This window comes from Plectropomus leopardus, chromosome 5, assembly GCF_026936395.1.
Source record: "Plectropomus leopardus strain MGB_pleo_1.0 chromosome 5, ASM2693639v1, whole genome shotgun sequence".
In the NCBI taxonomy this organism is placed as follows: Eukaryota; Metazoa; Chordata; class Actinopteri; order Perciformes; family Serranidae; genus Plectropomus; species Plectropomus leopardus.
In genome coordinates, this window is record NC_142180.1 from 35,355,611 (window position 1) to 35,370,474 (window position 14,864).

Genomic DNA, 14,864 nt, shown 5'->3' on the forward strand with positions numbered 1-14,864 from the left:
AACTTTTAAAGTCAAATTCAATGCTTTTCAACAACAGCAGATACAATCTAAAAAATCCCCAAAAAATGATGAAACTATTTCTTTGATAGAGAAGAAAAACAGTCTATTGAGTCCTGCTGTGGAAAACAAAACTTTGCTTTTTTGTTATTTTGTCCAGCGCTGCCAGTCTAAACTTCAATTCCAACGATACCTTTGCCATAAATACCCAATCAGAAAACTGATCAAGCATACTCATAAAGCTAATAAGACAATTATTAAAAACAGCTTGTCCAAAGCCAAGATGTTGAAAAACAAAAGTGCAAGACTTACACGCGTCTACAAACCTACATGCTTAAGACGACTCTTGTGGTTAGTTTATAGAAATACAAACAACCCAAAGAGTTTTCCCCCCAGTGCGATATCATGCCTGAAAATGTACCTTGCGAGCAACCACGACTAAAGACTACCAAAAAAATGACAGATGCCAGCGTCTATAGCTAGCAGCTTAATGTACTTTAAACTCAAAGCAAAACTCCTTTTCAATCTGTTATTGTCCAACACCAAGTTAATCAAAGAAATACACACTATTTAACATTTAATATGTGGCTTTGCATGACAATTTTCCATCAGCCTTATACACGCCAACTTCAAATATAATTCCTCGCAAATACAATAGCAGATTTTTGGTAAATTTAAGGCAATTTATGAACTTAATTTCCTTGATTTTTATTTTAAGACCATTTCAGACTTCATTTGAGCCGCAGGAACCCTGTGAAATGCATTATACCTTTAACCATTTTAACTTTAACCGTTTAAGTTCCAATTCAGCACATTAACACGCTGTCTTTCCTTTTTATCTATGCATGTAAACAGCCTTATATATTATCATGACACTGTTATTAGAGGTTTTAGGGATATAAATTAACGTAATTATCATGATTTGTCAAACTTTAAAATATTTAAATACGTAACTACAGAGAGGCGAAACATGTCAAAAAGATGCCTACCTGACAGTTTGACCACTTCAAAGAACCTGGAGAAGAACATGGGCCACTTCTCTCGTGCGTAGTCGACCATCTCGGCCTTCACTGAGTCCGCCTTCTGTCTTGAACTCAAAAATGAACTCTGGTGTGGATTTGGAAAAAATTAGAAACTTTAAATCTGCTCTGTCCATTTGTGTTCATGCTGCACCTGCTGGTGTGTGCTGTGACTGACCTGAGCGTGAGCCGTGCTGACCATCTGCACCCATTTAGCCTCCGACTTGGCCTCCAGCAGAGAGTTGTTGATGCATTCCTGAACAGCTTCCTTCACATGTTCTGGACTGCTGTCTGAGCCGTGCTGCACGTATAAATGTTTCGCAGCAAACTCAATAAAATCATCCTCCTGTGAATGTAAAATGTAGAAAAATGAGTCACATTTATATGTGAGGAATGTACTGTATATTGCAGGAAGAAGATAATCATTCGGATATGAGCCCACCTTTTCACTTTGGTACTCCCCAAACTTCAGACCGTGGATGATCTGTTTGTAGATGAGGTCTGTGCTGATGGTGTCCTCTTTGCAGTCGTGCCACGGGGTGAAGACCTCCTTTCGGAAGAAGAGACGCCATGGAGCGTGTTGTTCCTGTCCTCCTCGTCTCTTTACCTCCTGCTCACACTGGGAAATGGCATCCATCACGTGCTCACGGCCGCTGCCCAGAGCCCACACCTACAGGACAGGTCGGCACGTGAAGGTACCAAGACACTATTAAATCGCTAAAAATACATTTCTAAATATTAAGTCTTAAAAAAGGTGTGATGGTTCAGTAACTGTAAGTGTGCAAAATACAGCTTGGACCCCTGAAAATTGTCTATATTTTATTTATGTCTATATATGTATGTTATTAAAGTTTATTTGTATGTTGTACAGTGATGAGTAGCACAAACAATGCAACTTAGAAACGCTGCACTCACAAACTTACTCGATACATTGAAACTGTGATTCTGCTCCACTTCTGCATATTTTAAAAGCCCCATTAATGTTCATATTGTCCAATAAAATTAAATTAGTTCATCTACAACATGTCATTAGTGACTTATTAAATGGCAAAATTGTAAATCCTAAAGTGGTACTTGAGGATAAACAAACAAACAAAAATGGGGTGAAAATGTTTTTTTTTTTTGAGAATATATCCATGTAGAAAAAGCTCAAAAACAAATTCTTCTGTCAGATCCCTGTGTTGAAAGATTCCCATAACAGTCAAAGTCATTTAAATAATAAGAGTCATTTTTGCACCAGAAACCTGCACAAAGCTTTTCACTTTTGCATTTAAACATTTTTTTAACTGGCTTTGTACTGAGCTTTGCAGATGTAAAGTAGGCATGGTTTGAAAAAATGGACTTATGCATGACTCTGAGAGTTAAAAAAGTCCCAATTTTAAAATATTTATTTATTTACTTTCATATTTTAACTATATATTTAATATAGCTGGATTTTTTGTGGTGGTGTCCACCTATGATTACTATATAGTATCTTGTACACTACATTTTCCCCTCTCAAAAGCAAAAGGTTTTGACCTTAATAAACTACAAATAACATGATATAGCTTATTATGTACCACAGAAACATATAAACTGGGCGGATCTAACTGCGTACCTTTTCATACAAGGCGACATAGACAGAAAAGCCAAATGTGTCTTTGAGTTTGATTTTGTTCGAGACGAGCTGGCAGATCTCTTTGGAGGTGGATGCAGAGTCGACAGGCAGGTTAATGGAGCGTCCGTCCATCAGCTTCACAGACACAATCATGGGCTTCTTTGTCTTGGTGGCCTGTCACAGAACAGGAGAAGAAGAATGATAACGTTGATTTAACAGTATTTAGGACTAATGTGCACGCAAGTTCAAAAGTGTTAAAAGGTCAGTTCACTCAAATTAAAAAAAAACCATCATGTTTTCACTTCATTCTGGAGGTATTGAACCACACAGACAGTTGATGGTTTAATTCCTTAAACGGACAGTTCATCCCAAAATACACACTTCCCTCTGCTCAGTGATATTATTGCCTGGTGTAGATTGTGAGGCAAAAAATAGCTCCTACACAAAACTGCTCACAACAAGGTCTGTGGATTATCTTGAGTAACTGGGTCATGATTTCTGGAAAGAGACATTGATGGTGAGTTTTTCAAATGTACTTTTTGGTGCTTTGAACATCACAAACACCCTAGTTTCATTATATTGGAGAGAGGACAGAAACATCTACGGCTGGTATCTCCAACACTCTGCAACTTACACCAAAAGGATGTACATTGATAAATAGTATTACAGGTAAGAGGGAAAATATGTTTTTTAATTTTGGGATGAACTCTTTAACCCCTTTAACCCTTTGACACCTGAGCAAATTGACTTGAATTCTTTCAAAAACGTGGGAAAAAGACAATGAGAATCTTATGAAGAAATAGCCCCAAAATTAGCAATAAAAAAGTTAAAAAAATAACAATTCTGTAAAATTATGATTAGAAATATTGTTGCTTCTTGCTTTTTTTACCGATGTTTTCAAAATAAATCAAACCAATTTGCTCAGATTTCAAAGGTTTTAATATTTGTGAAGATGTCTGAACGCAGCACAAGAAAAGTGATGTAGGTTTCAAAGGGTTAAACTGAACCTATCTGTTAATTAAATGGGACAATGTGCATGAAACATTTAAAACATCTGCAGGAGCATCTAATGTCTGTCTCAGTACCTGCAGCTCCAGCCAGGCCGGAGGCTCCCCTCGCACTCCGTTCATCACTGTGCGCCGCAGCCTCTCAGCACAGTAGGAAGCGTAGCCTCCTGGAGCGAAACGGATGAAACTTTGCAGGTACTGCGGAGACAACAGAGAAGAGATGAGTGAAATATCACAGCATGCGGCACACAGTCCATGAGAGTGAAGCAGCGGACACAATTGTTTGTACTCACTCTTATGAAGCGATCACTGGGAGGGAAGATGCCCAGACAGAGCGACAGCAGGATCCAGCCACGGAAGTAGCTGTTGCGATTGTTGTTGTCCTGAAGCTGCTTACAGATCTGACAGTAAATCTCATCCCTGGAAGGACAATGGACAAATACTGTATTAGTAGAGAATTTAAAGGGTTAGGCCAGATATTTTGAAGTGTGGTTGTATGAGGTACTTATTCACAGTATTGCATACGGTAGATGTCAGTCGGCACACTCCCAGTTTGGAGAAGCAGCAGGAGTACCACCACAGAAGCTAATCAATGCACTGCTGTATATGAGGGCAGCAGTAAAATGTGTTTTAGGCCACGTTTAGACAAGAACGAACCGACTAAAAACACAAAAAGTGTGTTTTAAAAAAAAAACTTGTTCATATGATAACATTGCATCAGACCATCCTTGAGTAAACAGATCTGCAAAAACACCAGAAAACCCTGCAGTATGCATGCCAGGCCAGTAGTTGGCGGTGTAACTTTGTAATGACACACCATAAAAGAACACCACACACCTGTGCCAAGTGCAGCCATGACGTCACCACAGCTTTCACGGCGACAGAAGAGTGGCGTTTTAAAAAGATTACACTCTTTCAAAAGTTTGCATTTTCAGGCCCCTGAAATGCCGTTGTCATGTGAACGAAGGCCAAACCACAATAAAAGTTTAACCTTTCATGCATAAACCGTTGCCATGTAAAAGGTCCCTTAGTAACCTTAAAGAAGTCATCTTGCCATCAGAAAACTCTTTCTGATGGGGACCTTAAACTGGACACTGGAGCTGATGGTCCTTTTCTGCCTCAATCAGACAGTTTGTTTGTATCATCGTGTGACTTTCAGATTCACACCAACAGCCATAATGCATGGGACAAGGGCATGGCGTGACAAGGTCAGTCGCGGCATAACTACAGCGGAGCGCAATCAGTATAATCAACTGAAGCTGCTACACTGAATATGGGGGCTGTGCTTGCCTGTGTGGGGAACCGCGCTGCTTAAATCTGTTTTTGCACAGTTGGTCTATTTTTTATTTCTCCTGTCTGCTTCTTTTAACTGGGGACGCACCAACCAACATCTACAATATGTAACATACTGCTCATGGTTAAGTACATCATACAACCCCACTTTAAAAAATCAGAACAATCCCTTTAAACAAAGACACTCAGATGTTTGAGATTTTAAATGGAGTTCCTGTTACCTCAGGTCGCGTCTGACGATGGCGTATCCCACAATGATGTGCAGTTTTTCGAGAGACGTCAGCGGACGGTCCAGAGTGGGTCCTTCTCCAATCATGACGTCACTGTCCTCCTTCACTGTCTGCAGGGTGGGAGGCTTTGACACTTCAGTCAGATCATCTGACTACAAAAAAAGAGACATTTCCATCAATACGTTGAAAAAAAAGACTGAGAATGAGAACATCATAAACATAAATATATTTTACCTCCTCCATGATGATGGAGGGTTTCCTGAAGTTGGATTTTGGGATTCCGTTTTCTTGAATAGTCGATGCTTTTCTGTTTCTGGACAGGAGGTCGGTGAATGTGGATCCCTTCCTCACTCGGGGGCTCCCCTCTGGCACAGTGTAAACCTTCGGGTTTATCTCACCGGGAACAGCCGAAGCCTTCCTGTTCCTCGACAGAAGGTCTGTGAAAATGGAGCCCTTTCTGTTTGGTGCTGGCTCCTCTGGTACGGTAGAAGGTTTTCTTTCTTTTTTATTCCTCAGCACCCTCTAAAACAGCCAGAAAATACACATTTTAAACTCTATGATAAACAAATGTTAATCTACAAAATAGGCATTGTAGCACCCTCTAATGTAAAATCAAATAATGTCTGAAAATGTAATGAAATCAAGCAGTTCACTATATTGGATATCTGATATGCCAATATACATATATTACAACTCGTTTGGTCGATAACCAACAGCAAGATCGATATATCCACTTTTATCCCACCTAATATTATTGATCATCAAGTCTTCTCTGTAGTGCAGTTAACATCATGTTATGACCATCACAAAAACCAGATGGATGCAAGGTCACAGTGACCTTCGCCTTTGGACATCCAATTTAATCAGCTCAGCACTGAGTCAAAGTGAATGTTTAAGTCAAATTTTAATTTTTTTCATTAGATTTTAAGTCAAAATCTAATGTGCTCCTTGAATCTAATCGAATGGTTGTGCCAAATTTGAGGAAATTCCTTCAAGGTGTTTTTGAGATAATTATTGTTTTGTTTTGGTTTTTTTAATGATTTTATTTATTGAAGTTCGAATCAGTTCATTGTTGAGTCCGAGTGAATATTTGTGCCAAACGCCTGAGGTTTTCTTGAGATTTAGCGGCCACAAAAACAAGATGTCACAGGGACCTTAACCTTAGACCCATGACCACCAAAATCTAATCAGTTTGTCACTGAGTTCATGTGAATATGTGTGTGTCAAATTTGAAGACATGCTCTCGAGGTATTCTTGAGATTTTGCATTCACAGTGACCTTCACCTTTGACCTTTGACCACCAAAATCTAATCAGTTCATCCTTGAGTACAAGTGAACAATTGTGCCAAATTTTAAAAGAATCACTCAAAGTTTTCTTGGGATCTTGTGTTCACAAGAATAAAAAAGATGAGGTTACAGGGACATTGACCTTTGACCTTTGATCACCAAAACCTAATCAGTTCATCATTGAGCCCAAGTGAACCCAAGTTTCATTACATTTTAAATCAAAATTTTATTACAGTTTCAGGAGATTATGACATTATACTAACATTATTATATAGTGCTACAGGCATTATCAAAATATCATAAAGCTTCGTGAGGATATTTACCTGATCCAGGCCAACCATGTGGCTGAGTCGTCGGTCCTTTCTGGAGATGAGTTCCTGCGGCATAAAGCGTTCCTGTGGGGCGGTTCCCTGGACCCGGACCTGCTTCTTCGGCTCAGGGAGGTCTCCCATGAACCTCAGGATGATCCACCACACCGTCAGCGAAGCCTGGTGATCACATAACAGGAAGGTAAGATAATGAAAAAGGACAACAGAAATGATGGATTTAAGCGGTCTCAGAGGATCACCAGGACGTCTCCTTCATCCTCGTGGTACAGCAGCGGCTGCCGAAGCCTCTGCCGGATGTGGCTGTAGGTGGCTGCACCCTGGAAGTACATGGAGGCAAATTTGGAGAAGGAGTACTCATCCAGGTCATCGTAGTCTTCTTTGGGGAAATCTTCCTCCATGGGGACGTCGTCGATGTCTATCTCCTCTATAACTGTCCTCTTCCCTTCAAATTTCTGAAAACAGATGCAGATGTGTAAGGACTGACTCTAAAGCAGATACAAAATGTGCAAAGCTTTCAGTTTCCGAACCTCAAATCCCACAGGCGCTTGCCCCTCCTGCCCTCCAACGACGACGGGTAAGAACTCAAACATGCGCTCCACGATCTCCTGTTCTGTGATGGACTCAGTCCGAGCTCTGGCCTCCATCTCTTTCTTCCGCCGCAGCACTTCCTCCAAGTGTTTCTGTCTTTCCAAAATGGCCAGCCGTTCTTCTTCTTTCTCTTTGGCAGAGAGGTACATCTGAAATAATACGACACAAAAGATCAGGAAAAAAACACAACTGCCTGCAATGTGTCTTTTACTGCTTAATCAACCTTGTAACCCAAGTGACAAATGATGGCAAGTACTCATTAACCCTTTGAAACCTGAGAAAATTGGCTTGATTTCTTTTTCAACTTAAGAAATGACCCCAAATTAGTGTAAAAGTTACATTAAAATGACCTGTTTGGAATTATAACAACAACAAAAAGAGCAAAACAAATAAAAAAAAGTGCAGGAAAAAAAGTTACATAAATAAATATATAATTGTAATAATTATCAACTGAAAATATAGTTTTCTGGATACTTTCCCTTTTTTACACTTACTGTTATACTTTTCTCTCCGCATTAAAAAAGACACACAAACTCACTTAATTTTCATGTCATTTTTTTGTAACTATTTCCCTATATTTTGAAATTAGCAGCATATCTCTTGCCAAGTTGCTCGTTGCCTGTTTCCATAGTATTTCAAATAAATTAAACCAAATTTCTCAGGTTACAAAGACCTAAATTCTTGTGAAAGGGGCCTGGTGCTTGTGCCTGCCGCACAAGAAAACTGACTTTTGATCCAGGTTTCAAAGGGTTAAAGGGTACCTGGGTTCATCAAAGGAATGTGGGAATACGTCAGAGGAAAAAGGCTGGCAATATACCAGTACTGTACCAATAAAACCAGCAGGGACTTTAACCTTCTGACACAACTGTCACCCAGAGAGAGTTCCTCATGATCCTTAAAGCTGAACTTACATCTGTCTTCATCTTTTTGGTCTTCTTTCTTGCCAGTCCGCCCCTGATGTGCGCCTGCAGGAGGATCACAGCGTCTCTCTTCCTCTTCCACTCCTTCCTCGCCAGATATCCTCTAATTTGGGCCTGAAGCACGATGGACGCCTCCCGCTTCCTCTTGTACTGAGAGTGGAGCTGGCGAGATCGAACCTGCGCCTGCAGCCTGGCAAAGCCAAGCTGGACCTAGAATTCGGAAATGATTGAAGGGGTTAATTGTGTTTTTACTTTGATAAATACTAATGTGTTTAACCCTTAGGGAGCCGCTTTAATATTGCACACACTCGTATCCATCTGTGCACAAAATGTGCATTTTAAAATCAGTTTAAATAATAACACATTTTAAAATAATTTTCTACTTTCCTTGAGTTTATCAATTTAACTGACATCAGTCTGAATCATAAATATAAAATATTTATTTATATTCAGAATTTTAACACTTAATTGCCAGGTTTTTATAATGATGCCACTGTGTTTTTAGAAGGAAAAAAAACTTTTTTTCAATATACTACATGAATTTTGATGATTATCACAGTCTGGGATATGTCAATGATTTGCAGCAACATTGATTGTGACAGGTCACTGAGTGGAAATAGCACGTATTTTCTCCATATGCCAAATATGGTAAAAAGGACGTCATTGGGTGGAAAATACTAAAAATCAAAAATTCCAAAGCAAAAGCACAGAATGACACCCAGAAATAATACAAGTAATGTTTTTATGCTTTTATGGTTGTGGGATAAAAAAGTTGCAATTTGAATGGGTTTCAATGAAGCATTTTTTTTGCACTTAGCGGTGTGAATGAAACAATTTTGTTTTCACTGTGTATTTTAGACTTATTGTGGAAGCTGAGCTGGAAATTCCAAGATTAAACAAAAATACAAAGTCTTGCCAAAATTAAGAACATATGCATAAACACAGCCAAAATCATCAAAACAATGAAGAATGAAAATCGCGTAAAATGCGGCAAACTGTCCCTAAGGGGTTAACAGTGACTCACCACTCTGTACAGCTTTCTGCCTTTGTGTCCTCTCCAGTATTTCTGAATGACAAGAGCGCCTGCCCTTTGCCTCAGAAACTGTCTCCTTTAGAGGGCAAGAATCATACAGACATGGAGTCACGTGAGCGACGAACAAATAAATAAAACAAAGCAGCTAATTTTACAGTTTTTTTTCATACCTGTATTTGTAGCCTCTCAGGACTTTCTGGATCAGAAGAGCTTTCGCATTTAGCTCTTTCATTCGCTCCAGTTCGAGCATCGTGTCATGGAAGTCCTGAGAGAAAACAGAAGCAAATTTCGCTTTAAATTTTATTTTGGTGTAAATATTTAAATCAAATTCAGATATTATGAGCTACTGAATACTTACTTGAGAAAATTAACCAAATAATTTGTTTTGAATTTTTTGCTGACATTTCAGAAAGGGAAGTGGTTCTGTTTCAATTTGTTTTTAAGATTCATGAATTCATAAGTGATTAGCAATTAGGTACTCAGTTTTTCAGAACATTCGAATTATTTTTGGCTGTTGCACGCCTCTACAGACATTCATCACCAACTGTAACTGACTGTATATGAAAAATAAAAGGCAGCACCTTGAGGAATATCTTGGTCTTGCCGGTCTTCCAGTCGCCCTCTCCAGCGAGCACAGACTCACAAATGCTTTCACAGCATTTCTGTTTACTCTCCTGTTTGAGCAAAATTAATCAACATATAAACTGTGGTGGACAAAAATGACTAAAGTGTCAATACACAAGTAAATGTGTAAATAAATACAGGAAAAAAATAATAGGGATATAAATAAATAAATAGAAACAGGGATAGAAAAATTGTAAGTAAACAAATAAATACAGAAATAAAAACATTAAAACATTAAATAAATATAGGAACACATAAATACACTGACTTTTTTAAAAAATTAAAAATACAAGAATAAATACATGTAAATAACAATAGCAATAAATAAATACAATTCATATACAAAGAATAAATAAATAAATGTTGAAAAATATGCAAATAAATAGATAAATGCATGAACAGAAAGCTAATTAAACAGGGCATAATTTTTTTAAAAAATTAAATCTTTAATTTCTACACTGTTGAACAACGATATATATTATTTTATTTATGCATTTATTTATTTATTCCTGTATTTATTAAAGCATTTATTCAATTTATTTATTTAAAAATTTAATTAATTAATTAATTTCTGTATTTACTTGTGCATTTTATTTAGTTCTGTTTGATCCTCCATAACAAACACAGCAAGAGAAGATGAGATAAGGATGTAATGATCAAAATAATCACATTGTAACCTCCAACTTACTATTTTGGGATCACAGAGGGACGTTTTCAGAAGGACACGGTAGCGAGTCAGAAACTCGTCAAATGTGTAGCGTACGGGGTATCCAGCTTTCCGGATCCTGATGGTCTCCATCATCCCAGAGTAGCGGAGCTGACGTATGCACAGGTCTCTGTCAAACAGCTGAGACACAGAGGGGATGTTTCACTGATTTTTGGTACAAGTGAAAATAGGTTTTATTTTTGCAGCTTCTCTCCTCACCATGGGCTTCTTGAAGTCGTTGGGTTTAATGCAGCGGATGAAGTACGGCTGGCACACAGTCAGTGTTTTCATCAGGGAATCCAGAGACTGTCGGAACTGGCCGGTCAGAGTTGGCACACGCTTCTTGTTATCAGATGCTTGCTGTGAGGCACAAACCAGCGTCACATGGTGTCAGTGATTACATACCATAATGTCATTTTAAACGGATTATATCTGATGCTGAAGCTACAGGCGGCACTGACCCGCAGGCTGTTGCTGGCCGTGGTGATGATCATCCTGGGGTTGGTGCTGCTTTTGATCGTGTTGGAGGACAGCACGTCCTTAAATGTCTTCTTGAGGAGTTTATTGGTGGAGGTCTCCACCAGCTGAATCAGATCTGAGCTGAGAGCGTCACGGTTTTTCTCGAGGAAACCTAAAACAAAAACAAGACAGACGGAGGTAAAACATTGCATCAGACTCGGAATGGTTTGTTGCTTCAAAAAGCTTGAAAAAAACATTTTACAGCTTATTTCCAGGTACTAATAAAATTATGATAGGTGAGGCTTATCAGCAGCCGATTATACTCATATCAGGGGTCGACCAGTTTTGGTTTTTAAAGACTGATAATAATTATTAGTAGTTAATGAGACCGATAACCGATATTTACAACAGACATGAATTTACAATAAAAATGAAAATCTTTCTGTCAATATTTAGAATTTGGAATATAACAAACTCCAACACATAACTTTGTTTAAATGCATTTAGCAAATGTTTAATCAAACCTGATTTTTTTTATAAAGTCAAATGAATATTTAAATAAAAAATGAACATATAAAATGTTGACACTTTCTTTGCACTGTTTAATTAATTTTATCTGCAAACATTAAAATGCCAAATATCGGCCCCAATAATCGGCCAGGCCAACAATCTGGAGACTACTAAGTGATGTGTTCTTTTTTTGTCAGAAATTAGCAGATTTTAAGTATTTTTTCTTTAATACATTAAGTAAAGTCTGCTCTTTTTTGGGGAAATAATCCAGACTTTATTTTTAGGAAAGTGCAAGTCATAAAGATATTCCAAAAAACAGTATGTCATGAAAAGCCCAATAAAAGAAAACCCAGAGCCATGCGAGCAGTTCCAGGGTTTCCCACATCTTTTATTTGTAGCAGCCACAATTAAAACATTTGCTGCCACAAATAGATTATCTATTTACATATATTGTGCTTGGTTATTCACTGCACTGTCGCTGTGCAGAGCGTACTATGGGCAACGATGGAGCAGCAGAACGTTGGGTGCATTTAACTCTTTAAAATCCAGACCAACATCAGTTTCTTTTTATGCTCCTTTCTTTCATTTTTTAAATATTACTTTATGGGGTTTGACACCACAAAGAAGGTGCGAAAGGGAAAAAAAATAACACCGGAATATATAATTGGATTTTGTGTATATTATTTGTACAACACTGGTTCCAAATTAAAAAAAAAAAAAGATTAAAAAGAGAAAAAAAAGAAAAGTACCTTTTGAATCATAGTAGACCTCTCCGGCAAAGTGCTGGATTCCAAACTGAGTCTCATAGTTGTTCTTGGGGGAAATGTAGATGTCCCCTTTCCCGTGGACCTGATTCAGTTTTTGTAGCAGTGTGGCATCTGTGCCCTGAACAACAGACAAGAGTTAAAACCTGCTTTCTTTTGTTACATTAAACATTTACGAGGAGGATACAGACCTTGGGGAAGTTGCTCTCCTCGTCAATCAGCGCCAGCATGTTCAGAGGTTTGTTGGCCAGCACGTCCAGGGTGCGCTGGTTGTCTTTGTAGTCAATGTGCTTCCAAACAATGTTTTCCCGGTTATATTCCTCCTGCTCCAGCTTGAAAACATGCCTGACAAAGAACTGCTGCAGCTGCTCGTTGGCAAAGTTGATGCACAGCTGCTCAAAGCTGCAAAGAATAAAACAGGACAAGAGGAGAGAAAGACAGTCAACTTAACAAGGTATTCTATGTTTCTAAAAACAGCAGCAAATGAAGATCTACGTAATGAGAGCTGTTATCAATGCATATTTGCCAGCCCTCCTGGTTTTCCTGGGATACCCCCTGTTTTTTGTCCCCCAGAGTTTAAAAGTCATCCAAATTTCTCACGATATATGAAGAACTTCCCATCTTTATTTCCTGCCCTCCGACTCTAAAAATCTACTGTTTTCTCCCGGACAAAAATACAGGTACACCAGATGTCGTTTCCTGGCAGTGGCATACACAAAACAGGGAAGAGGCTACTTGGGGTGCTGCTGGGAGATGGTTGCAGGTGGTCTTTCTGCTAGAAATGGATGTCTTGGTTTAATGTTTAAGTGGACATGGGTCAAACTAAAAGCTCAAAATTTTACCCAATTATGGTTTCTGTTTTGATGGTTTTCAATTTGCTGTTTGGTTTTAATTTGTTATTTGATGCTTTAAAAAGGAGGGTTGACATCACATCATAATAGAAAGCTGTGCGTGCAAATCAGTGTGCTCACGATTGCTCTGATCTGATGGGTGTTTGGGCAGGTACTCAAGATTGCAGAGACCATAACTGCTGTGCAGCCAAATCCTGGATATTTTGGCTTCATTGGGGTGAAGTGGAGACGCATTGTCCGTCTTTATATACAGTCATTGGTTAAAATCAAAAGCTTTCTACCAGAAAGCACTTGGACCACACTTATTTATGTGCACTGGCACATCTTCATCCTAAATGAGAGAAATGAAGATATAAAGAAATATTTTTAAATAATTTCTGATGTCCCAAAAAGAACCCTTTCATACTTTCTTCTGGAAAGTATGAAAGGGTTTTTGTAAGAAACTGCAGCATCAATTTTTCCATCAAGCATGGGGGTTACACAACTCAAAGAAATGAATAAATGAGTGAAAACTGAGGAAAATTAGTTCATTCCAAAGATTTACACTTTTCTTTCCAGAGGAGTACATTATTCTGTGTTATTTCCTGAGAGGTAAAATTTTAAGTATTTAACATGTCAACAGTGCTGGACAAAAAAGTCACTTTAGTCTCACAGTCCTCCTCATTTCTGACGTCTCAAGGTTGGTAAAAGTGTCCGATCACCAACCTGTTTTTGAGGAAGTTCTCAAAGCCGAAGATGTCGAGCAAGCCGATGGACTGTCGGACGTCTTTGGAGTCTTCAGGTGGCTTGTAAACGGCAGTGTTGATTTTGTCCACGACCCAAAGGAAAAGTCTTCCATAAATCGCCTGGACAAATAACACAGAGGACAACTTATTGACTTACTGACTATATAAACACCTTACACTGTGTGGAAACAACAACACAAAATATCCAAATGTCAGATGTTTTTTCATCAGAGGTTTCAGTTTCGTCAGTTTTCATTCAAACACTCACAGTATGAATTCCATGCTTTGAAAAATCCAGTGTTAACCCTTTGACTCCTGAAGCGACACCACTTTTCATGTGCTGCTCTCAGGTGCCTTTCACAAATATTTAACCCTCTGACCTCTGAGCACATCGGTGCAATTTCTCTCCAAAATAGAAAATAGAGAAAAAAGGCAACAAGCAACTTGCAAGAATTTAGTACATTTAGAGTTTTTTTAAAACTAGGAAAAAATGTCCATAAAACTATATTTCTAATAGTCAGAATTATGTGCTTACAATTATCATACAGAATTAATAAAAAAATTGAAACACTTGCTTTCAGCCCATTTCTAGACAATTTGTTCTTGTTGTTTTACTTTCCCATTCTTTAATTTGTTTGTTTTGTTTCATTGCTAATTTTCGGGTAATTTTCTTGTGTCTCATTTCTTCCTCAGTTGGTTATTGCCCTCACCTAATGTTTTTTACAAGAAATCAATTTGCCAAGGTTTTAAAGAGTTAACATCTGTTCTTAGCCTATTTCAGGTCTGTTATCTGTTTGTAGAAGTGATTTATTTGTTGCCAGATTTTGCATTGTTTGTGTGGAACATTTTAAGCTGCTTTCTTGGCCCTGCCTCCCCTGTAAAAGAGGTTGCCAGTTTGGGATAAATAAACGAGAGTGTGTTAAAA

The 14,864-nt window shown here is 38.3% G+C and overlaps 1 protein-coding gene across 1 annotated transcript in view; it reads right to left on the reverse strand.

The window, feature by feature from the left end:
- myo7ba (myosin VIIBa) overlaps positions 1 to 14,864 on the reverse strand; it is a 35,165-nt gene that overhangs the window by 11,340 nt on the left and 8,961 nt on the right. The window contains exons 12-32 of the mRNA XM_088078085.1: positions 13,920 to 14,059; positions 12,555 to 12,765; positions 12,349 to 12,484; positions 11,092 to 11,261; positions 10,850 to 10,990; positions 10,613 to 10,771; positions 9,882 to 9,974; positions 9,471 to 9,565; positions 9,292 to 9,376; positions 8,259 to 8,477; positions 7,287 to 7,496; positions 6,999 to 7,211; positions 6,754 to 6,918; positions 5,378 to 5,665; positions 5,135 to 5,295; positions 3,914 to 4,040; positions 3,699 to 3,818; positions 2,614 to 2,787; positions 1,459 to 1,686; positions 1,195 to 1,362; positions 987 to 1,104 (exon numbers count right to left, since the gene is read on the reverse strand). Coding sequence (XP_087934211.1) covers positions 987 to 1,104; positions 1,195 to 1,362; positions 1,459 to 1,686; positions 2,614 to 2,787; positions 3,699 to 3,818; positions 3,914 to 4,040; positions 5,135 to 5,295; positions 5,378 to 5,665; positions 6,754 to 6,918; positions 6,999 to 7,211; positions 7,287 to 7,496; positions 8,259 to 8,477; positions 9,292 to 9,376; positions 9,471 to 9,565; positions 9,882 to 9,974; positions 10,613 to 10,771; positions 10,850 to 10,990; positions 11,092 to 11,261; positions 12,349 to 12,484; positions 12,555 to 12,765; positions 13,920 to 14,059 — 3,421 coding nt within the window. The remainder of the gene's footprint in view (positions 1 to 986; positions 1,105 to 1,194; positions 1,363 to 1,458; positions 1,687 to 2,613; positions 2,788 to 3,698; positions 3,819 to 3,913; positions 4,041 to 5,134; positions 5,296 to 5,377; positions 5,666 to 6,753; positions 6,919 to 6,998; positions 7,212 to 7,286; positions 7,497 to 8,258; positions 8,478 to 9,291; positions 9,377 to 9,470; positions 9,566 to 9,881; positions 9,975 to 10,612; positions 10,772 to 10,849; positions 10,991 to 11,091; positions 11,262 to 12,348; positions 12,485 to 12,554; positions 12,766 to 13,919; positions 14,060 to 14,864) is intronic.